The sequence below is a fragment of the Wolffia australiana genome, chromosome 7, assembly GCF_029677425.1.
Source record: "Wolffia australiana isolate 7733 chromosome 7, ASM2967742v1".
NCBI classification, from domain to species: Eukaryota; Viridiplantae; Streptophyta; class Magnoliopsida; order Alismatales; family Araceae; genus Wolffia; species Wolffia australiana.
Genome location: NC_135841.1, coordinates 19,510,048 through 19,538,018, shown reverse-complemented (window position 1 = coordinate 19,538,018; position 27,971 = coordinate 19,510,048). Strand labels below are relative to the sequence as shown.

General features: G+C 41.0%; 1 protein-coding gene across 2 annotated transcripts in view; it reads left to right on the top strand.

The window, feature by feature from the left end:
- The window catches only part of LOC144705701 (DNA polymerase epsilon catalytic subunit A-like), a 36,726-nt gene extending 8,755 nt beyond the window's left edge, over positions 1-27,971 (top strand). Inside the window, exons 8-49 of one of the 2 annotated variants that reach the window (XM_078578471.1) lie at positions 1,709-1,795; positions 1,870-2,004; positions 11,040-11,162; positions 12,163-12,246; positions 12,640-12,804; positions 13,600-13,776; positions 14,529-14,642; positions 15,084-15,188; positions 17,942-18,060; positions 18,134-18,275; positions 18,363-18,457; positions 18,643-18,748; positions 18,854-18,933; positions 19,027-19,203; positions 19,320-19,407; positions 19,480-19,560; positions 19,641-19,784; positions 20,515-20,610; positions 20,673-20,873; positions 21,036-21,090; positions 21,164-21,306; positions 21,376-21,848; positions 22,175-22,322; positions 22,414-22,611; positions 22,692-22,766; positions 23,046-23,236; positions 23,607-23,790; positions 23,878-23,942; positions 24,031-24,163; positions 24,255-24,356; positions 24,438-24,521; positions 25,041-25,115; positions 25,226-25,285; positions 25,382-25,617; positions 25,709-25,757; positions 25,841-26,001; positions 26,081-26,147; positions 26,220-26,357; positions 26,427-26,609; positions 26,702-26,881; positions 26,948-27,063; positions 27,430-27,971. In XM_078578471.1, coding sequence (XP_078434597.1) covers positions 1,709-1,795; positions 1,870-2,004; positions 11,040-11,162; positions 12,163-12,246; positions 12,640-12,804; positions 13,600-13,776; positions 14,529-14,642; positions 15,084-15,188; positions 17,942-18,060; positions 18,134-18,275; positions 18,363-18,457; positions 18,643-18,748; positions 18,854-18,933; positions 19,027-19,203; positions 19,320-19,407; positions 19,480-19,560; positions 19,641-19,784; positions 20,515-20,610; positions 20,673-20,873; positions 21,036-21,090; positions 21,164-21,306; positions 21,376-21,848; positions 22,175-22,322; positions 22,414-22,611; positions 22,692-22,766; positions 23,046-23,236; positions 23,607-23,790; positions 23,878-23,942; positions 24,031-24,163; positions 24,255-24,356; positions 24,438-24,521; positions 25,041-25,115; positions 25,226-25,285; positions 25,382-25,617; positions 25,709-25,757; positions 25,841-26,001; positions 26,081-26,147; positions 26,220-26,357; positions 26,427-26,609; positions 26,702-26,881; positions 26,948-27,063; positions 27,430-27,823 — 5,829 coding nt within the window. In that variant the 3' untranslated portion in view covers positions 27,824-27,971. Of the gene's footprint in view, positions 1-1,708; positions 1,796-1,869; positions 2,005-11,039; positions 11,163-12,162; positions 12,247-12,639; positions 12,805-13,599; positions 13,777-14,528; positions 14,643-15,083; positions 15,189-17,941; positions 18,061-18,133; positions 18,276-18,362; positions 18,458-18,642; positions 18,749-18,853; positions 18,934-19,026; positions 19,204-19,319; positions 19,408-19,479; positions 19,561-19,640; positions 19,785-20,514; positions 20,611-20,672; positions 20,874-21,035; positions 21,091-21,163; positions 21,307-21,375; positions 21,849-22,174; positions 22,323-22,413; positions 22,612-22,691; positions 22,767-23,045; positions 23,237-23,606; positions 23,791-23,877; positions 23,943-24,030; positions 24,164-24,254; positions 24,357-24,437; positions 24,522-25,040; positions 25,116-25,225; positions 25,286-25,381; positions 25,618-25,708; positions 25,758-25,808; positions 26,002-26,080; positions 26,148-26,219; positions 26,358-26,426; positions 26,610-26,701; positions 26,882-26,947; positions 27,064-27,429 lie in introns of those variants that run through there. The other variant, XM_078578472.1, reaches the window with a different exon arrangement.

Here is a 27,971-nt window from a genome sequence, read left to right as displayed (position 1 = left end):
GCAAGGCCTACTGTTTCGGAAGGGAGGAGAACCTAGTGTAGTCCTCTACACCGACTCTGATTATGCGGGTTCGTTTGAGGACAGTCGGTCCACCACGGGCTATTGCAGTTTTATTGGAGTTAACCTTGTTACCTGGCGAAGTAAAAAACAGAAAGAAGTATCCCTCTCCAGTGCTGAAGCTGAACTTCGTGCCTTGAAGAAGGGTGTTTGCGAAGGCATGTGGCTCAAAGATATTTTACAAGACTTACATCTCTTTCCTGGTACGGGGATCAATCTTTATTCAGACAGTAAATCGGCTATTGCCATGGCCAAGAACCCTGTCCAACATGAACGGACCAAGCATGCACGAGTGGCACATCACTACATTAAGCAAAGCATCGATGATGGGTTTATTGTTCCCCACTACATCCCCACTTTGGAGCAAGTTGCTGGCGTCTTCACCAAGGGCCTCCCTGGCCCACACTTCCAAGCATTGGTGTCCAAGTTGGGCATGTTCATCGTCTATACCCAACTCGAGGGGGGGTGTTAGTCCGGCCCATCTCCAAAGGGCCCATTAAGAAATGACCGTTGGACTCCAACGGTCATCTTCTCTTGTTTACAAGACTATAAAGTCTCGATTGCCCTTGTTGTAATTTCAACTCTTTTCGTGTGAATATATTTTGTCTATTTTTCCTACGATTATTCTCTCTCTCGATAAATCTCCTGGTGCATTCTTCCGGATTCTCACTCTCAAAAGATATTCGTTGTGTACAAAGACTAAACTTTCTTGGTGGGAGAAAATGAAGGTGGAGCATCATAATTAAGACAAATGGAGTTTGCATTTTCTTATTTTATGACGAATGTTTCAGAGGAATCAATGGTTGCCAGGTTCATTTACCGAAAAAAGAGACTTGAATGATTGAGCCGCTTAACCTGTAGTTTATAACGCAGTTACTTTGTTCTTTGGTTCGTATACACTGCTAAATTTTTTAAGGACTTGGATACTGTAATTCTTGAGAGATGAGGAAATGATGAGATGAAGAGGAGGATGGACAGAGAGGAACACCAGAAAATAGGGCAAAAAAAGGTTGGGATTTCCATTACTAATCCTTTGCCCTTTTATACAAATATGCACTGAGGAGAGAGAGAGAGAAAAGCAGTCCCTCCAATGGTCATATTTTTGAAAAATATGACCGTTGGGACCTGTCACATCCAGCTGCTTTTTTGCAGCTGGATGTCCAACGGCTAGTTTTTCTAGCCGTTGGAGTCTGCGCCTGATGTAAATCAGGCCCAGTATATATTAGGTCCTTAATGGACCTAATATATGGCCCTAATGGGCTCCTCACTATTGGACCCTTAATGGGCCCTTAGTGGGCTCTAAATGGGCCCTTAACGGGCCCTTATTTAGATTGATTTTAGTTAGGCTTTTTATTCATTTCCCTAGGGTTATTCTATTACATGTACACGGCCTTTGGCCCATAAGTCAGTCCAATCTGCCCTAAATGGGCCTTGATGATCTAACAGATACCTTGTTCTAGATGTCTTAAATCTGATTGTAGCGGATAGATATTATGCTCAGATAAATCCGTTAAAGGATTCTGCCATTTATTTAGTTTTTCGTCAATGTAATCTTCAGGTTTTTAGTTTTGATATGTTGGTGTGAAGGGTTTCTGTGGTATCTGGATGCTTGCGTCCTTATGTTTAGCAGTTTTTTTAATCTCCCTGTCAGTGTGTTGGCGAGAACATTGAAGATCTAGAGTACACTCCAAAACCAGAGTTTGAAGGTTATTTTAAAGTGACAAACGTTAAAAATGAGGTCAGTACGTCAGTTTGAATATTATGTTCTAGATTAGTATGTTCTTGCCTCATCTGTGCTTTATCTTTTTTCAGCATGAGCTCATCAAAGAATGGTTCTCTCATATGCAAGTTGTAAAACCTGGCATATATGTCACATACAACGGGGACTTTTTTGACTGGCCTTTCCTGGAAAAAAGAGCTGCTCATCATGGAATCACAATGAGTGAGGTATGTCAAATGACAATGCAATCTTCTGCAATACTACAGTGTAATATTTATTGTCATTCGTTTCAAACAGCAGACGACAGGGTGCTTAAAACCCACATTTAATCATCTGTTGCAAGAATGCCATCTCTATGCCTGTTCATGAACATTTTCGTGGAAGTCTTATTCTAAAGGGTTATATATTCATTTTTAATCTTCGTTATTTTGTGTGAGAACTATTGTGCTGCAAGATTTTTGCGGCAAACATTAGCTGTTGGAAAGGTCTTGTCTAACTTTTTGTGGGTATGAACGATGTGTGGCTCTATTGGGAATCATTTTATAGTTCACAAAACTTCTTTTCTTAAAAATGTACATCTTTTGTTTAATATCTAAAACTACCAGTTTCATTGGTCTGGCCCAAAGATGGTCAAGACAGAGATAATGGCCAATTTGGGATTTGAGAGTATAAATTGTGCTTATCTGGTTTTGCTCCTGAAATGTCAAGCAACCACAGCAATGCAGGATTTTTGGTCTATTGCGCTGTCCAATTCTATGCATCTTATCATAGCCAAGGTCTTGACCAACCGGCTCAGGGAAGTGATTGGCCACCTGGTAGGACCTTTCCAATGTGTCTTTATTTCAGGAGGACAACTGGTTGATGGCACAGTTGTAGCTACAGAAATCTTGATAGTGTATGAAAGAATGAAGGTCAAGGGGTGTATGTGGAAGGTGGATTTCGCAAAAGCTTACGAATACCTTGACGGGATTTCCTAAGGGCATCTTTGCGGCACTGAGACTTTCCAACATAATGGGTGAGTGGACTTAGGGATGTATTTCATCCTTTTCTTTTTTGGTGCTGGTGAATGGGTGTCCTGAAGGTTGACGAATTCAGCCACAACAAGGGCTCAGATAAGGTTACCCAGTAGCACTGTTCCTCTTCATCTTGGCAGCAGATGCCCATCCCATGAGCACAACGGGGGTTGCTGCCGAAGTGATTTCTGTCGGCTAACTTCCAAACAGGTATCCCTCTACTACAATATGAGGATGATACCACCTTTCATGTAGGGTTTAGAGGAGGGGACCAAGAATCTATCCATATTGCTAGACCTGTACGGACTATAACTTAAAAGCACACATGGTGGAGAGCTTTGGATTACACCAAGATGGGGGTGCCCCATGTTTTAGGGCCTTGGGGATGCGGATTGGAACACTGCTCATGTAATATTTGGGCCCGCCACTGACGAGGGGTTGTATCAATGTTATCTCGGAAGGGTGAAAGGAGATTTTTTTGAGGAAGAGTGATCGTGGAAAAAATAGACAAATATGTTTTCATAAAAAGTCACACATTACAATGCAAGTTATATTGGCTTTATAGCCTTGTAAACAAGAGAAGATGACCGTTGGAGTCCAACGGTCATCTCTTGATGGGCCTAATGGGCCTGTTGGACTAATACCCCCCCTCGAGTTGGGTATAGACGATGAACATGCCCAACTTGGACACCAATGCTTGGAAGTGTGGGCCAGGGAGGCCCTTGGTGAAGACGCCAGCAACTTGCTCCAAAGTGGGGATGTAGTGGGGAACAATAAACCCATCATCGATGCTTTGCTTAATGTAGTGATGTGCCACTCGTGCATGCTTGGTCCGTTCATGTTGGACAGGGTTCTTGGCCATGGCAATAGCCGATTTACTGTCTGAATAAAGATTGATCCCCGTACCAGGAAAGAGATGTAAGTCTTGTAAAATATCTTTGAGCCACATGCCTTCGCAAACACCCTTCTTCAAGGCACGAAGTTCAGCTTCAGCACTGGAGAGGGATACTTCTTTCTGTTTTTTACTTCGCCAGGTAACAAGGTTAACTCCAATAAAACTGCAATAGCCCGTGGTGGACCGACTGTCCTCAAACGAACCCGCATAATCAGAGTCGGTGTAGAGGACTACACTAGGTTCTCCTCCCTTCCGAAACAGTAGGCCTTGCCCAATAGAGCCTTTAAGATAAGCGAGAATGCGATCTGCTGCTCCTTGATGTGACTCCTGGGGGTCACTCATAAACTGACTCGGTGAGTTAACAGCAAATGCGATATCCCGTCGAGTATGGTTGAGATATAACAATCTTCCAATAAGTCTCTGAAAAGACGTCTTGTTCACCGGGGCATCTTTGTCACGCTGTTCAGCTTTCAGCTTGACGTTGATGTTGACAGGAGTAGCATCTGGACGACAGTCCAATTTACCTGTTTCCCTCAATAGATCAAGGATATACTTGTGCTGTGACAATATGCCACCTCGATTCCCAAGAAGTACGTAAGGAGGCCAAGTGCTTTAATATCAAATGAGCTGGTAAGATGTGCCTCAAGACGCAGAATTGCGTCCACATCATTGCCCACAATTATAATATCGTCGACGTATACAATAAGAATGGCTATTTTCCCTTGGGAACTATGCTTGATGAATAAAGTGTGGTCTCCTTCACTCTGAAAGAATCCGGCAGAAAGCATGGTTTTGGAAAATTTTCCAAACCAGGCCCGGGGGGACTGCTTGAAACCATATAAGGACTTCTTGAGGTGACATACATTGCCCAAATTTTTACTTAAAGAATACCTAGGAGGTGGTGACATATACACCTCCTCTTCCAATTCTCCATATAGGAAAGCATTCTTGACATCGTATTGATACAGCTTCCAATCCAATACCGCTGCCAAAGCAATTAAGACTCGAATTGTATTCAACTTGGCAACAGGGGCAAAAGTTTCGTTATAATCAATACCATATGACTGTGTATATCCGCGTGCAACTAGGCGAGCCTTATATCTTGCAATTGAGCCATCGGAATGATATTTAATAATAAAAACCCATCTGCTGCCGACCAACTTTTTTTCAGCTGGGAGAGGTCCCATTTCCCACGTACCATTTCTCTCAAGTGCTTCCATTTCCTCATCCATAGCTTTCTTCCATTCAGTGGAAGACATGGCTTCGTCGACTGATTTTGGAACCGACACGGTCATTAGTGCTTGAATTATTCTATGATACTGTAAGTGATGGGAGAGAGGATGGGAGAGGAGAGAGATAGAGAGAAAGATGCACAGAAGATTGGGCAGAAAAAATGGATCATCTATTTACTTCACCAGTGCCCCCTTTTATATACTTTAAACAAGAGAGAGAATAGCCTTTCCAACGGTCATATTTTTGAAAAAATATGTCCGTTGGAAAGGTTACATCCAGCTGCTTTTCGCAGCTGGATGTCCAACGGTCAGTTTCCTGACCGTTGGAGACTGGGCCTGATGTTCATCAGGCCCAGTAAATATTAGGTCCTTATTGGACCTAATATTTAGCCCTAATGGGCTCCCCACTATTGGACCCTTAATGGGCCCTTAGTGGGCTCTTATTGGGCCTCTATTGGGCCCTCTTAGTCAGCTGCTCTCAGTTAGGTTTTCCATTATCCCCTAGGGTTATTCTATTACATATACATGGCCTCTGGCCCATAAGTTAGTACTGCGTGATCTAACAGATACTCAGGAGAAATCTGAGTATATGAAACATAATTGCCAATTGGATACCGCTTTGTCTGTGTGCATGCCCGAACACCCTTGCTAACGGCAATAGACCAGTTGTTGTTGCTAGGAATATCTTCACAAACTGTTTCATCATTACTTGGAATACTCTCTGAGACATCAGGCTGTTCCTCCTCCTGAATCGGGCTGAAAATTGGATCTGCAGCAGGCTGTTGACCAATGTTGGATGGCACGGAGATTTCCTGAGGCCCACTGTCGCCAAGTTCCTGCACCACGGAGTGAAGGTTTCCATCCGACCTGCTCTCTGAAGCATAAAACATCCTTGCCTCCTCGAAGGAAGCGTCTGCTGTAATGTAGAGTCGTCTTGAGCTGGGCTGATAACATCGGTAACCCTTTTGAGTAGACGAATAACCCAGGAATAGACACTTGAGAGCCCTGGGATCCAACTTTCCTGCATTGTGAGCATGTACATATACAATACAACCAAATATCTTGGCTGGCAGATTAGTCCTTAGACATAAATGAGGAAATTCAGAAGACATAAGATCAATTGGGGCAGAAAAATTTAAGGTTCTGGATGCGGTGCGATTTATAAGGTGTGTGGCCGTGGCAATGGCTTCATTCCAGTATTGTTTGGGACAGTTTCCTTGAAATAGAAGGGCTCTTGCCGTAGACATGATATGGCCAATTTTCCTCTCAGCGAGACCATTCTGCTGAGGGGTGTTCACACACGAGGACTGATGCACAATTCCCTTATCTCCTAGATACGTTTTGACTTCTCCAGAAAAATATTCTTTAGCATTATCAGTCCTCAGCACATTGACCTTTTTGCTAAACTGAGTATTAATCATTTCGCAAAAGAGTGTAATGATTGATGGGACCTCAGATTTGGATTTCAGGAGATATACCCACGTATATCTAGTGAAATCATCCACAAACAAGATAAACCACCTGTGCTGGAAGAGGCCAGTGGTGGAACAAGGCCCCCATACATCACAATGAACACATTCAAATGCAGCGGAAGATCGATGATTTGAGGCAGGAAACTGGCTCTTTTGTGTTTAGCAAATTGACAAGACTCAACTCAGATTGTCAACAATAATTCTTTTAAACAGGTTGGGGTATACATGTTTCAAAAGAGAAAATGAAGGATGTCCTAGTCTCAGATGGAGGAGGATGACCCGCTCTTCACTCTGAGTGTTGTAGACCACCTTTTGGCTATCATCCTCCTTCAGGCCGTCTAGTAGGAGAAGTCCCCTTTCCCATTTAACAGATGAAATCTTCTTCCAGGTGTCCTTTATGCACAAAAAACAGGAATCGGAATCGAGGATAAATCTCCATCCAGTATCAACAACCAACTGTGTTAGAGAAAGTAAATTTGCTTTTAATTCAGGTACGTGTAAAACATTCTTTAGTAGTACTCCTTTGATAAAAATGGTCCCTCTTCCTTATACTTTTAAAATCCCACCATTAGCGGTGAAAACCTTATGATCACTGGAAACTAATTCATATGATTTAAAGAGGGATTTTTGGGGTGACATGTGATCTGTCGCCCCTGAATCCAAAATACAAGACGATGCTATGGGGCTAATATTATTGTAGGTAGTGAAGGCAAAGTGCTTACCTGATCTGGCCAATGATGTGGAGCTTATCTTCTGCAAAATTTTATTCATCTCAGATTGAATGAGCTTTTGAATTTCGCCCCCATCATTGCTCTTCTTGGTGGAGGGATCTCCTCCTTCACTTGCAACATAGGCCTTTTTCTGGTCTCTGGGCACCCAGAGACCTTTCCGGATCTGCTCCTCCTTCCAGGCCAATTTCCTGCAGTCTTTTTTCAAGTGGCCTTCCTGCAGTAGCCACAAACGAGTGGTTCTGGGGGATTACCTTCTTTTGGATTTGCTTTAGGAGTTGGTGGAGGAGGCGCTGCAGGACTTGAATTATTCCGAGGCTCACCCCTTTTAGCCAGGTGAGCTACAGAAGCAGGAGTAGTAGACTCTTCATCCTTACATATTAATTTTCTTCGACGTTCTGCTCCTTGCAGTTCGGAGATAGCTTCTGCTAGTGTCGGAAATCGTTCGCGATGTAGCAGTTGACTCCGTAAATTTTCATATTCTGAATTTAAACCCATCAGAAAGGTAAGCGTTCTGAACTTTACTTCTCGGAGGTAGGATGGTGAATTTTTATCTCCAGTGGGCCAGAGGAGATCCAGTTCCCTCCAGATAGCCTTGAGCTTTGCTGAATATGAGGATATGGACATACTGCCTTGCTTCAGTGTCCTTTCTTGCTCCCGGAGGTCGAAGACACGGAAGTCGCTGTGGGTTTCTGCACAGGATTTATTGATCTCTTCCCACAGATCCCGAACACAGTCTATAAGAAGGTAGTCGTCTCTTTGTTCTTCTTCTATATTTCGTATCATCTAGTTTACAATCAATGCTTCTTCCGACTCCCAAATATATAATTTTCGGTCATCTTCTGAAGGGGCATCCTCCGTTAGATGTTTGCCCAAATATGCAGCTTTGAGGGATCTTTGAGCGAGAGTAACCCATTTTTGCCCATTAATCCCGTTATATTTCATATCCAGATCGGGTAAGATTAACCTGTTCTGGATTGTAATATCAGCCTCTTTGGTAGTAGAGATTCGAGTTTCTAATTCCCTTTCCAACATCTTGGATCGGGTTTTTCCTCCCATAAAGTCTTTACAGCTGGTGAACTAAACTGGACGAGGAGAGAATTACCAACCAGAGCAGTTGGTGATTACTGCCAGACGGAAACACATACGCCGAACGGATACGGCCCGCAGAACAAACCCCGCCGAATGGATACGACACTTAACTGAAGGAAAAGAAAGGAGTAGTCGCCGAATCGATTTCCGCCGAATGGATACGGCACTTTTCTGTTGAATCTCCTCTTGAAGAAAAAAAAGTAGTCGCCGAATGGATACGGCCCACCAATATGATACTTTTGTCGAGAGGAGGGGTTCGACAGAAGATCGCGTTTCTTCAGTACTTGCGACCGAGATCGCAAGAAGACGGTCTCACGGCCGGAATCAGAATGATTTCTGTCGAAACCGAACAAGATGATCGAGCAATCTTTAAGTACTTACCAGAGTCGAACTAATTTTCGCCGAAGAGCAGTTCCGGCCAGAGAGTCGATTTTCGTAGAAAAAAGGAATGCCGGAGAATGATTTCCGTGGGAGGACGATTTCCGACAAATGATCGATCTTCGCGGGAGAGCATCCGAGTGCTTTTGCAGCCCTTTAATCCCTCGAAGCAAAGGTTTCTATGAACCTTGCTCCGATACCATGTTATCTCGGAAGGGTGAAAGGAGATTTTTTTGAGGAAGAGTGATCGTGGAAAAAATAGACAAATATGTTTTCATAAAAAGTCACACATTACAACGCAAGTTATATTGGCTTTATAGCCTCTCAAACAAGGGAAGATGACCGTTGGAGTCCAACGGTCATCTCTTGATGGGCCCAATGGGCCTGTCGGACTAAAAATCAAGAATACTGATTGGCAACCTGGGTAGTAACCAGCCCAGTTCTACTTTACTTTAATTCTTTTTCTTTGCTTTTGGGCCCGCTTATGTCTTAATGGGCCCTGTAATTTCTGGCCCACTTGTAACCCCATAAATAGGGGAAAACACTATCGCTAGTTTAATCTGTTTTGTTCTTCTTCCAAAACCCTAGCCACCACATTGCAACACAACCTGGAGTTCAACACAACCTGTTTTAGAGAAGGTAGAGCAAACTTTAGAGGGATAGTAGGCCAGAGTGTTGTCGAAGGGGGGGCAATTGGTGTTGCTCAGATATGTGCTCTTAACAATACCCATCTGTTGAAATACAGCATTCTTCTAAAAGATAAAAGGTAGTGTCCTTGCTATCTGCCTTTTAGCACAATTGATAAGTGCTTGAATCCTATAGGGTATTAGAGTCAGGTGGCAACTTCAAATCCCAAAAGCAGCACTGTATGTTGGGCCATAAAAAGGCCAGCGACATTTGTTGTGGGAGAGTGTTGAAATATAACATCCTGCTTAAAGATGAAAAGTAGTGCCCTTGATATTGTTACGGACCTTGATCTAGGCTCGTATCGGAGGGACGGTAGAGGGTGAGGTAGGGCAGAAGTTCCCGGGATAGAGAGGAGAACGGGAATGGTCGGGGGAAAGCCGAGCTGAGGGGATAGGGATCGGCTGAGGACGAGCCGCCTGAAGATGCAGTGAAGTGGAAACGATCACGAGGACGGGGATCGTAGAGGGAGACGGAGCATGGATGTAAGAAAAGACGGAGCATGGATGTAAGAAGAGACGAGACGGAAGAGAGGACCAATATTCACTTAAGCCAATAACATTCTGTCTGCCCTCCTCCAAGGATGGCTGTGCTATTTAAAGGGAACATTGGGGGAAAGGAAACATAGCGAATGACAATAATGCCCTTCATGCAGTGAGGGGATCTTATCAGATATTAGTTATAGCTTTTAGCACAGTTGGTAACCGCTTATCCAACACCATCTTCTACCTCTTGGTGCTGAAATTCGTAGTGGGGGGTGGCAAGTGCCTAGAGGGTATGAGGAGAAGATTCCAATGCAGAACTCTGGGTCGGATGGGGGATGACTCTCGTATCATGGGACATAGTTTGTAGACTGGTCTGCTTAAGGGGGCTGGGAGTATTGAAAATACAAGATTAAAACATAGGATTACTGGTCAAATGGGTGGGTAAACTAAATGGACTGGAGGCAGTTATGGCTACAGGGGTTCTGCAAGACAGGTATGGATCTAACTTGGATTGTGAGAGTCACGCAGCTCTGGTCCGTGTGTCCTCTGCGGTCCGGCAAGAGCTGAGACAGGTGTTTCCTCAAGTCCTGGAGTTCTTCAAAGCCAAGCTGGGGGAAGACGGCACATGCCTTCAGTTTTGGCTAGACACATGGTTGGCTATTTGCATGTGAAAAGCAGAGTTCCACGCCTGTTTGCCCTTGCACAAATCCCTCATGCCACAATCTGTGAGTGCTGGGGTGGTACGTGGAATTCATGCTTGGTCGACAACCAGTTCGACAAAAGTGTAGAGGAATATACGAGGATGCAGTTAGGATGCAGGGTGGATCTTTTGGTCTTATGTGTATATAACGATCATATTCATTTAGAACATGTTGAGGATCACAGATTTTGTGTGATCGACCCCTTTTTTCGTGAAAAAGTAGTTTCTGTGGAATGGTGATCTGAATCTTCCTCCTAAAATCTAATTTCCAGGAAAAAACGAGTGAACAGATGGGATCTCGTTTTCTTTTAAGAAGAGGATGATACAGGTGACCTTTAACAGTGGTTCATGAACCTTAGTAGAATTTCTTTATTTTGGAAGGAGTAGCAATGGTAGACAGACGTTTTAGAAAAACCACCCAAAATTATGATTTTCTTCAACTTTTTTGTGGATGAACGATAGGCATCTGTTCACTAGTCAGTGTTAAATCTTTTTGTAGGCTGTCCAAGGCCATGGTTTCTCTGTTCATTCATGATTCGACTTATCTTTCAAATGCTAATTATAGTGCCGATGTCTTTCGTAGGAACTTGGCTTCTTATGCGACAGTGTTCAGGGAGAATGCCGATCAAAATTTTCTTGTCATCTGGATTGTTTTGCCTGGGTCAAAAGGGACAGTTATCTTCCCCAAGGAAGCCATGGACTAAAGGTGGTATTTCTTGTAAAAAGGGGCTTATTGTTCTTTCTTCTTGACTTGATTACGTGCATCATTCAATATTGAACAGTTTAAATTGTATTTCTAATGATTTCCAGAGCCGAGAAGATCTGTTTTGTTTATTCTAAAGCATTTAATATTGACAAGTGTGATCAGATTGAAACACCCTACTCTTCCCTCTTACGAGAACTGAGGCGCTTGAATGATATGTTCGTTAAAATTTCATTTCATTAGCTTCATGCTGTTATAGCTTGTACATTTTTTTAGAAATTAATCCTTACGTTATTAGAGATTGAAGTCTACTCGATAAGGACTGTGTTTGGATAGAGAATTCCAAGAATTGTAGAAAGTAGAGAGTCAATCGATATGGCAAAAGCAACCTGAAGCTTTCAAGAATTGTACATGAGAGTGGGATCTGTAAATGTTTCTAAAGATAGTACACTAACCAAGAACAATACCATATCTTGCAGATCATGAAAACTATGATCTCCTCGTTGATGTGAGATTGGTAAGAGAACTGAGGGGGAATGAGGGCCAGACCAGTCTACTTCCGGTGATAGTTGAGGGTGAGCCTGGATCAGTACTCCCCTCAACTGCCACAATCTTGAAAGATGGCGAGTCATCATCGTCAGGCCCCCGTTTATTCGTAGCTAGAGGTTCCTACTCATCTTTATTCTAAGGAGGCATGTGCGGCTTCTGTTCGCACATGAGATTGACGGTGTCTCCTCTTCGGCTCGTGATAGATCCTTAGGGGACCTTATCTAACGAGTCGCGACTCTATTTGGGAGTTCCAGACTATTAGCAGGTGTAATATCTACTGTCATTCTCAAAAGTCATCTTTTGTCTGTGATTTTTCTTTATCTATTGTTGGATAATTTTTATGATAGACAAAATGAATATCTTATCGTGAAATTCTTTCTGTTATAAAAACTATTTACCTGTTTTTTTGGATACCTGTCTCTCTATCGTCATGTATTACTGTCCTGTTTTGTAGGCTGTCACGAAAGCTAAGTTAGGATATGATCCAATGGAGGTGAACCCTGAAGATATGGTTCGTTTTGCAATGGAACAGCCCCAGGTATATTTTTTCATCTGTTTTATTTGGATAATCGATCATTTTGTTTTCAAAGAAACTAAATTCTGCGATTGTATTCTCAGTCCCGATGGAAAATTGTTTGTTTGTTGGAAATTGAAAATTATGTCCGTGGCCCATAATGTGACATAGGATCAGTTTCTTTCCAATCCCAAATTGTGACAGCTGACAGTGTCTTGCTTCACAAAGTTTTAACTATTATACGGTGGAAAGTCGTCTTTAATTCGTAAGGAAATCAATTCAGAGGTTGTGACAAAATCAATTTTCACTTATTTTTATAGTGTTATTCGCCACAAACAAAAGAATCCTAATAAATTTTCTGGGCATTCTTAGTCCCTTTTTTGAGTTACTCAATATTGTGCTTTTATGTTATTACAGACAATGGCCTCATACTCCGTGTCAGATGCTGTGGCAACATATTATTTATACATGACATACGTTCATCCCTTCATTTTCTCTCTCGCAACCATAATCCCTATGCCACCTGATGAGGTTCTACGCAAAGGAAGTGGTACGCTCTGTGAAATGCTTCTCATGGTCCAGGCAAGTTTTTTGTGCACTTGAATTCACTAGTCAAACATTTTTCCTGATGACCTTTTTCAACAAGTTTTATAATTTATTTGTTCCTTCGTTTTGATTAAATTTCTTGGTTGGGATTTTGAATGTTAGATAGGATTACTCGATGGTGTGGTAATAACTTTTTTTGCTTGGTATTCCTTCACTCATAGTACGTTTTCTTGGAGCAGAAGAATACTCACCTATTATTTCCATGATAATACTACATGTATTGTTTGATCTGTATGGTTCGTAAAGTTAAGCTGAAAAGAAATCTCCGTGACTAGCTGAGGATCCTTCTCTGGATGTTTTAGTTCTTTCAAACGCCGAACGTGAACCACTTCTGTTGACGAATATGGCCCAGGCCCATAAAGGATGCTCATGGGCCCCCAATGGTTTTACCCGATTTACTTAAAAGTCAAATCGGGTAAGTAACGGCTAGTCAAACTAGCCATTACAAATAGCCGTTAGAAGGCTAACTAGCCATTAGAGCCGATGTATATATATATGACTCTTGTATTTGTTTTTAACTTAAGTTTTTGCTTCCTCCTATCTCTGTCTATCTACTCCTTCCTCTTCTTTCTAAACATCAAGCATTCTACAACTTCCTTCGCGAATGCCCTTCACACTCTTCATCACTGATGCTGAACGTGAAACGATTATCTCTGTTGCGATTTATCTATCACGCCAAATAGATGATTGTTACTTATTGACCATTCTAGCAACTGAATCATGTGCCGTTTATCTTCATCCTACTTTATTACTGAATTTGATTGCTTTCAGGCATACAAAGCAAACGTTGTCTGCCCAAACAAGCACGTCGCTGATCCTGAAAAGTTCTACAATAATCGACTTCTAGAAAGTGAAACATATATTGGAGGCCACGTAGAGTGCCTAGAAAGTGGTGTTTTCAGGTCCGATCTTCCCACTAAGTTTCAACTAGATCCATCTGCGTATGAGGTAATTTTTCTTTTCAGGATGGCCTTTGACTGCTTTATTATCTGCGAGTTCCTTCTTTTTTTTGCAAATGATATGGAAAAGTCATTTTGTGTTTTGCATCCATAATGATCGTTTTATCAAAAATATTATGAATGAAAATTCATTTAATAATGGATTCTTGGTAAGGTAGTGGTGGTCGCCTTCTGGTTATGACTCACTTATTTTGTTACTCTAATTACTTCTTTTCTTTTGTGAATTTCAATACCAAGTTCATCTCTTTCTTCTTGAAGTAAGCTCCAAAATCGATTCCATTAATATATGTCCCAGCCATCAATTTTAATTTCTCTGGAATGTGTGAGACCACAAATTATTATCATTATAGTGTGCTTTAGTGCTTTCGCCTCTTGCGTTAACAAACCTAATCTTCTAATGAAGAATATAAAATAATTTTGTCGACCTTCGATTTGCTTATTTCGTCTCATTAAAAAATGTTGAATAAATCGTGTTGAATGACTAGTATAAATCTGGTTGGTTTTGTTTGTTAACTAGCTTGTGTTATTTGAAGATTAGATGCTATCTTATACCATATGAACATAGTTCTGGAAATATGCTCCAGTGTTAGAAGATGGCAAGTTCGTTGAATTCTCTTCCGTTTTGAAGTTTTAACCCATGTCATCCTGAGAACACTTTTTCTTCTAAAAGTGGAGCGCTTCCTTTAAGAAAGAACTCATGTGCATTATATTTCTGACTTTTCTATCTCGAAACTTCTACAGCAACTAATCATAAATTTGGATCGAGATATCCAATATGCAATCACGGTTGAGGGGAAGATGGATCTAGATTCTGTTACTAACTATGAAGACGTGAAGAGTGCTATCTTAGAAAAGGTTCGGTCTACTACTTTTCTTTTCTTAGGATCATCTCAGTGGGTAGATTTTTATGATTACGACATGAAAACTGATTAAGACATCATTTCTACTCATTTCACTAATGCTAGATTTTCTTCATTTTATTCGTCCCTTTTTTCAGAAGATTCTTTTTTAAAAATATTTGGCAAAAAAATTTCTGTGGTGGATGATTCAGATTCATCAAGAAACCATGATACTAGACACAGTTTTTAGTTTTGGCTACCAGGCAGAAAGTATAATTTTACCTCCGATATAGCTCTAGAGTCTTTTTTTTCATCAGAATTTAATATTATTTCCCCAATAAGTTAGTCCAACCCCTGAATTGTATTTATAACGATCGGGTAATATTATGTAATTGTGCATTTATATCACCTTTAACTCATTTTAATATTTTGACTCTCCTGGTCTCTTCTTTCATAGCTTCAAAACTTGAGAGATCATCCAAATCGTGAGGAATGCCCACTAATATACCACCTTGATGTTGCTGCTATGTACCCGAATATTATTCTGACAAACAGGCTTCAGGTAACACCTCTGGACATGTTATTTCTTTTTTAGACTAACAAAATATCTAAAGTAATGCTCCATAGTAATTCATGGATATTAGCAGCTCCTGTACTTCCTGTCAAAGTTTTTTTTCTTGTCATAAGTGACGATGTAACCTTGTCTCTTGAAGCAGAGAGCAAGGAGAACAGAGAGTAGAAGAGAAGGAAAAGATTAGAGAAAAGAAGCATATATTATTCATTATCATAATAGGGGTATTTATACAAGCCGTCTATAACGGCTAGTTTGACTAGCTCTAATGGCTAGTTTGACTAGCCGCTATATATCCGATTTAATAGATCGGATAATAGGCCCATAAGTGTTCGCCCATTAGTCATAGTCCATTTATATAATTTACATTCTTAACTTATACATTCAACAATAAGTGTTACCATTCTTTTGAGGTAAATTAGCTACACCTGTGATGTTTTATTGAAAAGCTTCTGTGTTAATTTCGTTAGGCAGCATCTAGAAAGCAGTTAAATGCTAATTATGTGATATGGACCGTTGCCTTTGAGTTGATGGGAAATTCATTTTGAGCTCTGATTATGTGATGATCATAAAGTTTATGATTCCTATCTGTGTGCACTTTAATAAACCCTTGAATAAAAAGAAGTTTGAATGATTCGTAGACTTCTGTTTTGCCACTTCTTTTATAAAAGATAAAAAACTTGTGATGGAGAGATGATACAAACCCCGCCTCGGGAACAGATAGATTCACACTGAAATTCAATCTCCAAACTAGAATTTGATATTCCCAATTGATCATGTGTGTCAACAATGGTCAAGGAGAGACGAGAGAGAAGTTCATGGGGTAGAAAGAAGAGAACGGGAATGATCAGGGGATGGCGTACAATCACCTATGAATGGTCATTGCCCAGCAAGGGTGACGACATCGGCCTACGAACACGGAGAAGAAGAGTCACGACCAGAACCAAGTTTAGGGGAGGGTAACAAGGAAACTCCCAGTGATCTTCTTCCTGCCCATTCTCCGGGGAGGGAGGGCTACAGTAGATGCCAAAACGGGCTGGGCCTGTGCCTCCGGATTGGGCTGCTGCCAGGTCTTCTTTTGGACATTGATGCGCTGACAGATCTTATCAAGAGATAACTACTAGGGAGTGAGCAAATTGGGGATGGTTTGGTATTTGGCATGAAAGAGATTCATGGGAGACATCTTGTTCTATTTTCGCAGCTCTAGTATTTAGTATGAATGAAACTGTTTGTTTATCTCAAAAGCTTCATTTTGTATCGTTCTTTCTGTCAAGATTGTATAATTATGTCTTGAGATCATGGGACAAAGGGCGATCACAGATCCTATGACACACTTGTTTTATTCGTGTACACTATGACATGCAGGGATTAAGTTCACAGCAGTTTTACTTCAAATCATTTGAGACTTTATTTGTGTATAATGGTGTCATGAAGTTTTCCTTAATTTATGTCGTTTTGTTAAACCATTTATTCCCCTGCTATTGTATAAGTGCCCTGATGGGATCCTTTTAGATTGGATCCATCATATAGTCTCCTTGAAGATGGTTTAATGGTAAGAAGGCATAAATGTAACCCAGTATAAGTACTGAGTAATCCTAATTTAATTAAGGAATGAGGTAATATTTTTCGGTGTGACTATTTTATTAGCTGGTAGCGTTCTGACAGGTGGTCCATGGGAACCAGGCGGAACAAGAAAGCTGATACGATCTGTATCGAATTGATAAGAAAACGATCAAGAAATGCAACTTACAGATGTAATGTCGCAGTTCCCTAGCTGGTAGCGTTCTGACAGGTGGTCCATGGGAACCAGGCGGAACAAGAAAGCTGATACGATCTGTATCGAATTGATAAGAAAACGATCAAGAAATGCAACTTACAGATGTAATGTCGCAGTTCCCTAGCCAGATATTCTTTAGAAATCCCAGTGGACGCCGATCCTCCTGTAGCTAGCTTCTCTTGTTGGTATGAATGCCCTCAGCAGACCCTTGCCACATATAGCTGGTCTCTCCAAGATTTCCCACTCTCCAAGAAGTCTAACTGCCAGCAGATGCCTTTCCTGGAGGTCTCACCTCTTGTTTATAGGCATCCTTTATTCCCTTACCACTCCCAGTCAAAACTGGGAGTTATTGGCCACGTCAGCACCACATGGGGCATCAGATGCCCTGGTGCCTGTTGGCTGGTCGACATCCTTTATTTTACTCCCCCTTCTTTTTCTTTTCTCATATACTCTAATGGGAACCATACCAAAAGCTAACCAATGGTTTTCCTGCAAAAAAAACATGAACTTTGTGATAAAAAAGACAATGTTTTTATGATTGGCATGCCATCATCTTCCACTGAAAATCATTCCACCAACCACTCAAGGGGAAAATATCCCCACGGTAACCTCATGTTTAAAAGCTTTTTTTGAAAGAAACATAGGGGAGATCGCACAAAGTTGGTGACCCTCATGTTTAAAAGCTATTGATATTTTTCTTGTGATACTGCTGCCCTCTTTGCATTTATTTATTTGATGGTAATTTAAACAGCCAGTCACTTTACCTATTTTTTCTATTTAGTAGAGAGTCGTCAGATGAAGCACTGTATATTCCTTGTCACAGACATTGATTAGATTTGGTCCGAAAGTTTTTGGTAAAGATTTGCTAATTTCTTTCGAATAGGATTAAGTCTTTCTAAGCGACTTGGTTTATAAGATTTTGGATTTCAACCAGGATATGTTACCAAATAATAAATTTCTTTTGCAGCCTCCTTCCATTGTATCCGATGAGGTCTGTACAGCATGTGATTTCAATCGGCCTGGAAAAACGTGTCTTCGGAAACTAGAGTGGGTCTGGAGAGGAGAAACTTTCACAGCAAAGAAGAGGTTTTTGTCATACACTTTGTGTGATTATCAGATGTTCTCGACCAGTCTTTATTCATTTGATATTGCTTTTCAGCGACTACTTTCATCTGAGAAGGCAAATTGAATCAGAATCAGTTGAAGCATGGGGGGATAGTTTGCCGAAGAATTTTCTAAATCTTCCCAAGTCAGAACAGCAGATTAGACTGAAAGACCGTTTAAAGAAGTACTGTCAAAAGGTGAGAAAGGACAGTCACGAATAAAAAACCTTAAAGTGACGGTCCATTAAATTTTCACTTATTGACAGAATTAATTTTCCTATGCAGGCATACAAAAGGGTACTTGACAAACCTGTTACTGAGGTCAGAGAAGCCTGGATATGCATGCGCGAAAATCCGTTTTATGTCGATACTGTGAGAAGGTGTAGACTGCATTGCTTTTCTGCATTTTTGTTGGGGATGAGAGCGAGTGGTGTGAACTTAGTCCTTTTTTTTTTTAACTATGGTGTGAACTTAGTGCTAGAAGAAATAGTCTTCATAGAAGATCTTCTAGTAAACAAGATAACTCATCTACTCAGTTAAAGAACTCACAGGCTTTGTGTTTCAGTTTTCGTGACAGAAGGTACGAGTACAAGGGCCTCAATAAGGTCTGGAAAGGAAAGCTTGAAGATGCAAAAGCCAGTGGTAATCCGATGAAAATTCAAGAAGCCCAGGTGGACATTATATTCACTGATTCTATTGAATTCGATAATCTTTTCTTCAAAAAAAAAGAATTCGATAATCTTTTCTTATTTTCTATTTTGTCTTTAAACTTGCAGGATATGGTGGTTGTCTATGATTCTCTTCAACTTGCCCACAAATGTATTCTTAATTCATTTTATGGTTATGTTATGCGCAAGTAAGTTGATTCCCAAACATACAAATTGAAATCCTCTTTGGATCTTGCATGTTTACGTCAAATTGACTCTCTCTCTTTGTGTACTTGCTGAAGAGGTGCACGATGGTACTCGATGGAAATGGCCGGTGTGGTCACCTATACTGGTGCAAAAATCATTCAGAACGCTCGTTTATTGGTCGAAAAGATAGGAAGACCTCTGGAATTGGATACAGATGGCATTTGGTGTGCTCTTCCTGGATCTTTTCCTGAGAATTTTACCTTCAAAACTAAGTATGTATAGACCTTGTCCCTTATCCTTCAAAATGGTGGAAATTTCATGCAGTCATCAGCATCACACTTCTATTAAATTCTACGCATTCATTGCCTCACGTGGCCTTTCATTTCAGGGATGGCAAGAGGAAGCTGACGATCTCATATCCATGCGTTATGCTTAATGTTGATGTTGCGAGAAATAACACTAATGATCAATACCAGGTAAAGTTTGATGCGATGATTAACTCTAGTTTTCGCTTGAAAGCCCTTTCTGATTTTCACATTATTCATCAGACCCTTGATGACCCTGCTTCAAGAACTTACACCACCCACAGTGAATGCTCCATTGAATTCGAAGTCGATGGTCCGTACAAGGTAAATCAGATATCATGGTACACTTGAACTAATCTCCTATAGTTCTGCACTTCAGGATAAGATCTGTGTTCGTTTTGCAGGCCATGGTCCTTCCCGCATCAAAAGAGGAAGGGGTCTTAATTAAGAAACGGTATGCTGTTTTCAACCATGATGGAACACTTGCCGAACTCAAAGGTTTCGAAATCAAACGTAGGGGTGAGCTCAAGCTTATAAAGGTTTTTCAGGTATAGTACTACTGGAACTTCCCTCTACCACTTTCTTAATTGTCTGCAATGAATTTATTTGTACTGTATGCCTTCTGTTTAGAAAACATTTTTTGATACAGTACGACTAAGTCTGATAAGCAGTAAGAGGTCTGCAGCAGTCTCATGAGAAATACTGTTGGCAAATACTAATTTTCTATGAAAAAACACTATCTATTATCTTTCTACTTCGGCTTCACAGATTAATTTGCCACAGAGGTCTTAAAATGTTTAAAAATTCATCAAAATAAACATCTTCATGGATATAGAAAGAGGGTCAAAACATTTGAATGTGGAAGTTGTCAGCGATGAGTGAACAAAAGTATGCATTTTAGCCATCCCCCTCCACCTCCATCTTTTTGCGTCTCTGTTCTAACCCCAATAAGCACTGCAAATTTTAAGGGCTGAGCAGATGCTTTGCTGATGGATGTATGCATGTCCAGGATTTTAACACGACTTATGAAATTTCTCATCCGCTTTGTCTAGCTGCTGGTTAATATGATGTCCTAAATATTATTACCAAAGGAAAGCAAGTGTAATTGCTTTTTCGTGATATCCATTCCCATTGTTCTTTATTTTGTCCTTTCAATTAGCCACATCTTACCATTGTGTTTTGGCTTTGAATGTATGGAGTCGTATTGCCAAGCCTTTCGCTTGTGTCATTTGATTTTAAGATGATAAAATATTGATCTGGTTATTTCGTGTTCCTTAGGCGGAGGTTTTTGACAAGTTTCTCCTTGGGTCAACTTTGGAGGAATGCTATTCAGCAGTTGCATCCGTTGCTAACCGCTGGCTAGACCTGTTGGATGTAGGATATTCCTTTTTTTGTTTATTTTATGTAACACTATTTCTGACATGTTTGTTCTTCAGAATAAAGGTGCAGATATCGCAGATACTGAACTACTAGACTACATATCTGAATCAAGCACGATGAGCAAGTCGTTGGCTGATTATGGGGATCAAAAATCCTGTTCTGTGACAACTGCTAAGCGGTTAGCTGAATTTCTTGGTGACGCAATGGTGAAAGATAAAGGACTCCACTGTAGATATGTAGTTGCCTGTGAGCCTCGTGTAAGTTAGTTCTCTTATTTGCATTTGTTTTTATTAAAGTCTGCTCAGGCTTTAGGTTTATGCAATACCGGAGTTAAGTATAGAATCTTTATGTGATTTGGGACTGCTGCACTTCTTGACCGACTATAAAGATTTATTGGTATCTCCACTTTGTTCATTCAGGGAACTCCAGTAAGTGAACGTGCGATTCCTGTGGCTATATTTGAGACTGATCCAGGTATTGATTATTAAAATCATTTCCAGTCATTTCATGTTTGACTCTGTAATGACTCTGGCTTTTATTTTCAAAGAAATTGTGAAGTTTTATTTGAGGAAGTGGTGTCGCATAGCCTCTGACGTTGGAATTCGATCAATCATTGATTGGTCTTACTATAAACAGAGGCTTAGTTCAGCCATTCAGAAGATTATTACCATACCTGCTGCCATGCAAAAGGTTGTTGTAGTTTCTCGGGTTTCATTTAGTACGACCTCATCCTTTATCTAAATTACTCTACTATATCAGGTCTCAAATCCTGTTCCAAGGGTGATCCATCCTGATTGGCTGCACAAGAAAGTCCGCGAGAAGGATGATAGGTTCCGACAAAAGAAATTACATGACATGTTCGGGTCTCTTCAAAGAGGAGGAAAACAACCATCTGTTGAGTCAAATCATGAACATCCTGTGATTATTGGGGATTTGGAAGATATCGTCGACAATGGACACCATGCTTCAACAAAAGTCGGACCTCGACCAACAATTCGCAGTTATGCGACAGACAAGGAGAACATTTTGTCAGCAGAGTTGTCCACACGCTGTAAGACTTTGGACCAGCAACAGCTCGGAGATAGTGGGCGCAGGCAACACCTACCTCTATCATCTCTGACGCAAAATATTGCCTCAGTCTGCCACATTGACAGAGATGTTGACTATCAAGGATGGCTTGACAGCAAGAAAAGGAAATGGAAAGAGAACCGTGAAAGGAAGAAGAGACGCAGGTAAGTGTGAACTGTGTCTTTTACTTATGGTTCTTATGGTTTCCCCAGTACCCATATCACAGTAGTTTCTAAAAGATTGAAGTTAGCATGCCATTTAGTGTGAAGACATCATCAATAAATATTGCTTGGGTTCTTTTCGGGTCCCACGATGTTGTTGAGATCCTTTCTGTCATTTGGACTATTCTCTAGTCCCTATCATTATCTGCTTGTCACTCTAATGCCATTTTCCTACATGACGGCCGATGAATGTTGGCCTCGGTCACTCGATGCTGATTACATTATCTGGTCTGTGTTATTTAACATTTTCAATTATCTTTTGGCTTTAGGCTGAACGCCACAAAGGGATCCAGCGAGTCTGTTCCTCTTGTTGGCAACCAAGGATCTTTGACTACATTAAAAAACAATAAACCTCGGAGTGGGCCTGCCTCTTTCTTTAAAAGACAAGAATTACTTCTAGTTCAGACCCATTGGCAGGTATGGCTTTTAGCGGCACTAAATTATATGGACTTTCATTATTAGATTTCGTCAATTTTTTTTTGTAAGATTATTTATTTTTGGGAGGCAGATCATACAACTTGTAGCAAGTGAGAAACCAGGCCATTTCTTTGCTTGGGTCGTTAGTGAAGGAATAATGCTTAAGGTTCCTGTCACTGTGCCACGAGTCTTTTATCTCAATTCCAAAGCATCTATCACTGAAGAATTTCCAGGAAAGCATGTGAACAAGCTTCTTCCTCGTAGCAGGCCTAATTTCAATCTCATTGAGGTAACTTATAATACTAATTCTCATGGATTGCGACTCCTTAGCATCTTACCTCTTTGTAAGTATGATATCTATTTTTTCAGGTGATAATAGAAGAAGAACAGTTCAAAGCTGATGGCAGGAAACTGGCCGCCCTCCTGGCTGATCCAGAAGTTGAGGTCTGAAAATTCATTTCCGCACATGTTGCTCGCTGGATTTTTCTTTGCGTATATTCTCTGCAGCAAGATTTCTTCTTCTTTTTGTATCAGAATGAACCTCATTAAATTTATGTTTTTTTATCTAAATACAAGTAAACCTTGACCTTTGTCTCGAACCCTTCACTAAACACTGGTCATGACATCTTGGGGAATATATGGGTTTCTTCCACACTCCATATTGGTGATGTGGGGACCAACTTTTGGGTCTTTCATTTGGCATAATTGAAATTTTTTTTTCAGGGGATATATGAGACAAAAATCTCGCTCGACTTCAATGCCATTGTCGAGCTTGGGTGTGTTTGCAAAGTAGATAAGAATGCTGGACGCCGCAGTGCCCAAGATAGTTGGTACTTGAAAGAACTACACATGAAGACAACAGTAGAATGCCCTTACTTGGAGCAGCCCATTCCGTTTTGTTACTTGTACAACAGGTACACAGTTTATAGATGTACCTCTAATGCTTTCCTTGTGGAATACAACTTATTGTGTTACAAATGCTGTTTCCTTGTTGAAGGGATATTTTATCCCCTTGCAACTGTTTCTCTTTTTCTTCCCAATGATAATGATAATGCCATCCTGAACAATAATTAAACTTTGTCAGAGATATTTCCCTGGTTGATTCTTTCTTTTTCAGTTTGTTTAGTTTTATTCTTCCACCCAGTGTTTAGTCACGGTACACATGCAATAGATTTGAATACGCACTGTCGCCTTGTGAACATTTGTTAAAATATTTCCATTATTCTTTGCAAGTACTTCAAATCCAAAGACTTCCCTTATCTGAGGAATACATCTTTGTCCCAGTTTTTCTGAAGGGAGGGGCATTTATGCTGTTTATCACCCATTATCGGCGACAATAAATGTTCTGGTGGTTAATCCATTCCCAAACAAGGAGTTGTCTTCGTCAATTCTTGACAAACAGTTTCGAGAAGCTTGCCATACCCTATCTGTTAATTCTAGTACCCAGAAAGTTCAAATCTTATCGAAGGTCAGAATGATAGTCACATGTCATGACATCATGGATATCTCTACTGTCATATGATAACTGGAGTCTCAAGTTTACCGTCTTCTTTAGGTTGATTATGTCAAGACTATTGAAGATGCTGAAAGACGCCTGCAGAGGACATTAACTGCATACAGGTTATGATTTCTTATTTTCTAGTTGGAAAGTAGTTGATCTTGATGATGCAATCAGCCTCATGCCTTTTTTCATTATTGAAAACGACAGGTCAGATCATCCTGGGCCGATGATGTGTGTTGTTGAGTCTGTCAACTATCATACTCTGAGGATGAACGTCCACGCTCTGGACGAGCTGCCATGCGTTAAGATTCCCTTCAATGCGCGCGACTGCAGTTATCAGGTTCTCATATTTTGGATGTAATGTGGTGTGTGAAAATGTAATTTCTTTGATGGAGTCTTGAAACTTTGGTTTTCCTCTCCTTTTGCTGTAGACTCTTGGATGGCAAATTGCCGCGGGAAGAACCTGCATGATGCGATGTGCTGCATCATCCCAGTGGTTGAATGAAAGAATCTTGCTGTCGAGATATGCTCATGTAATCTATTTTTTCAAATCAAAATTTTCTTGAGGGATTCAGTTATGATGTTGAAAAGTTGTAATATTCCTAACGTATCAGGTGCCAGTGGGGAATTTCGAACCTGACTGGCTTCTTTTTACGGCAGACATCTTCTTCTCAAGGTCTTTGCGCGATAAACAGCAGGTAAGCATTTGTTGGACATTAATCACTTCATAAACAGTCTCAAGCGCTTGATATACTATGTTTTCTGTGTATCTTTGTTTGGTCTTTCTAGACGAAAATTCCTAAATCATTCATGCTACTTTGCCATTTTTATAACCACATTTTTGCCACCAGCTTTAATGGTTAGCCCACTTTGTATCTTCTGCTCATAATTATGAATAAATGTTACCTGTTGAAGCTTGAGCCTTTTATTCACATGACTGAGAGTCTCTATAACACTTCTGATACGAGAAACTCTTGCAGAATTTTTTTTTCTGATCTCTTTTGTGTGCACAATATTTAGAGCAAATAATCAGTTCAATTAAGTTTAGTCAGTAAATGGTTACATGAACTCATACTTGTTGATTTACCAATTTTCTACGATTACATGCTTTCACTTTCACTGTATTACGCATCTTTTACCATCAAGTTGGCATCGCTCATCTTACTTGTGCTAGTTATTCCTTTTGGTCATCATCTGCGCAAAACTATGATGCACAGATCCTCTGGATATCTGATGATGGCATTCCAGACCTCGGAGGAACTCTGGAGGAGGATACATCGTTCATTGATGAAGTAGGAACTTCAGCTCATACTCAAAATATTAGTGTGACAGAGAAGGAAAAAATGAAACTGATATTTTGGTTTCTTTTATCTCTTTGATCTTTGATATTCGCCATAAATAGGTCGATAATCCATCTCTTGTGTATCCTGGAGCCTACAGAAGAGTGACTGTCGAGCTGAAGGTGAAATACTTATCTTTTTTTGGGTGATTTTTCTCACCTATTCAAGTTTTCTTTGTGTTTTCTAGATATTGCATCCTGAATCTGATTGTGTTTCAGTTACATCACCTGGCCATTAATGCACTTTTGAAGAGCAGCCAAATAGACGAAATTGAGGGAGGAGCTACTCTTGGATTTGATCACGAGAGTAGTGGCAGTTTTGACGAGGATAGCGCATGTGCTTCCGCATTCAGGACATTGAAGCAGTTGGTTCAGAGATGCATCGCAGATGCTGTTTCATCAGGCAACGTGTTTGCCGATGCAATCCTGCAGCATCTGTACCGTTGGATATGCAGGTTCCTTCTTAAGTTTTGAACTTCACAAATGCCAGAAACTTGTCTTCTGGTGGACGTATTATTAATCAGGTATGTTGGTACCATTTTCCAGCCCAATCTCCAAGCTCCATGATCCAGCAATTCATCGCGTTCTTCATAAGGTATGCTCTAAATTTGGCCTGAATAGTTCAAATACTTTCATTGAATATAAGAATCTTTCTCCTTTGGCAATTTCCGGACTCAGCTCATGAAGAAGGTCTTTGCATTGCTTCTCGCTGAGCTTCGAAAGCTGGGAGCGACTATTGTCTTTGCCAATTTCTTCAAAATTATATTAGATACAGGGAAGACAAATCTGGCCGCCGCACAAGCCTATTGCGACTGCTTGTTGAAATCCCTTCAAGCCAGGTAGTGATGCCTCTCCAAAGTAAATCTAACCAAATATCTTGATTGCTTCATCAAATTTTCCCTGCGTTTCTTGATGTAGAGATTTATTTGAGTGGATGGAGTTGGAACCCCTCCAATGGTGGCACTCTCTACTTTTCATGGATCAGGTTTGGAATGCGTTTTGGCACAATTCTTTTTGGGTTGTTTCTGTGGCTTAACTCTACGTTCGTTTTGTGCAGTACAACTATGGAGGAATACTGGATAGATCACCCACCGCTTCGTCCACCGTCAATGATGAGAACGACAGAGGTGGAGAACCTCAGGTGGACATCGCTTCGAGCTGGAACATTGCTGACCAGCTGCCGAAAGAGACTCAGGTCTGCTATATTACTGAACACACTTCTTTGACAAGAAACTTACATTCTGGGCATTTCATTATGGAACAGGACCATTTTATTTTGGTGGTATCCGAGTATTTGTACATTCCGTGGAAGTACGCAGTAGAGCAAGGGGCTGCCAGAGCTGCTGAGAGAGAAAAAGACGGCGATAACCTTGTCTCCAGCACTCCCATCTCGTTAATCTCCGCCGATGCACTTGATTTGCGTGTGGCAGAATATCTCAAGGAACAGGTTATATTATCTCTCTTCTTTATTATTATCTTAATTTATACCTCTTACCCGGTGATCATCGTCTCACGGTGTGCACTTGGGAGGGGTGACAGATCAGCAGGTACTTCTCCGAGAAGCTGCTGAGGATAGTGAACGATATCCAGTTGCATTTCAAACGGAGCAGAGCCCATCCTGGTAGTGAGGTGGCTCCCATCGGTGACCCTGCTCTTGAGTTTATCAAGCATGTCTGTGCTGTCCTGGCCCTCGATCAACATGTCCAGCATGATATTCTGGTATGCTCATCTCGCACTATATCTCTCCGTATCTCCCTCTCTCTCTTATGGCTTTTGATGCTGCAGAGGATGAGGAAGAACCTGCTGAAGCTGGTGCGTGTGAAAGAGTTTGCCCCGGAGGCTCAGTTCTCGGACACCTGTGGAGGGATCTCCTCCTTCACCCTGCCCAATGTCATCTGCAGGTGAGCAAGCAAACACCCTCTAAGAATTATTATAATAATAATAATAAATAGAAGAATGATGGCAATATTGTAGTTGAAAGCGACGGCCTTATAATTTTAGTTGTAGAAATGGAAGGTGCCGGCCATAGATCTTGGTGAAGAAGATGATGGTAAGGGTGATGATGATTGAAGTAGTAGAAAATAACACGATAATTGTATGGTAAGTACCATTTACAAAGTAAGGGAAGAACTAGATGATTATGATGATAATTCAAAAGTAGGACGACAGTTTGTAATACAATAACTGCTTTTGATATTATCGACTATAAATAAACTGAAGATGATTCAAGATATCAGGTCCAAATATACTGACTCGTGGTTGGACAGCTACTGCAATGATTGCAGGGACCTGGACCTAGGGCGGGAGTGGGCGTTGGCGGAGCAGGAGTGGCGGTGTGGGGTGGGGCGGTGCGGGCAGCCGTACGAGCGGCAGGCAATGGAGAACGCATTGCTGCAAGTTGTACGGCAGCGCGAGAAGCTATACCACCTGCAGGATCTCCTCTGTGTGCGCTGCCGTGGTGTCAAGGCTGACCACCTCGCAGAGCAGTGTGCCTGTGGCGGTGCCTTTGCCTGCAAGGAGACCTCCCTAGACTTCTTCCGCCCCATGCGGACCTTGTTTCGCATCGCCTCAGCCCAGAACTTCCATCTCCTGCGTGACTGCCTTTCTTGGATTCTCGAGGGAAACACCACTACTCCTTCGGTATCGCCTCTTAATTCCTAGTATATCTTGCTGTCACCAGGGATATCTACAGCGGTGGCACAATGACATACCATCATTACTTGTTAGATTTCAAGATTCAACTACCCCAATGTGCAAATTGTACCTTAGATGTTCATGGATGTGATTGTATCAATCATTTTTATCTTTA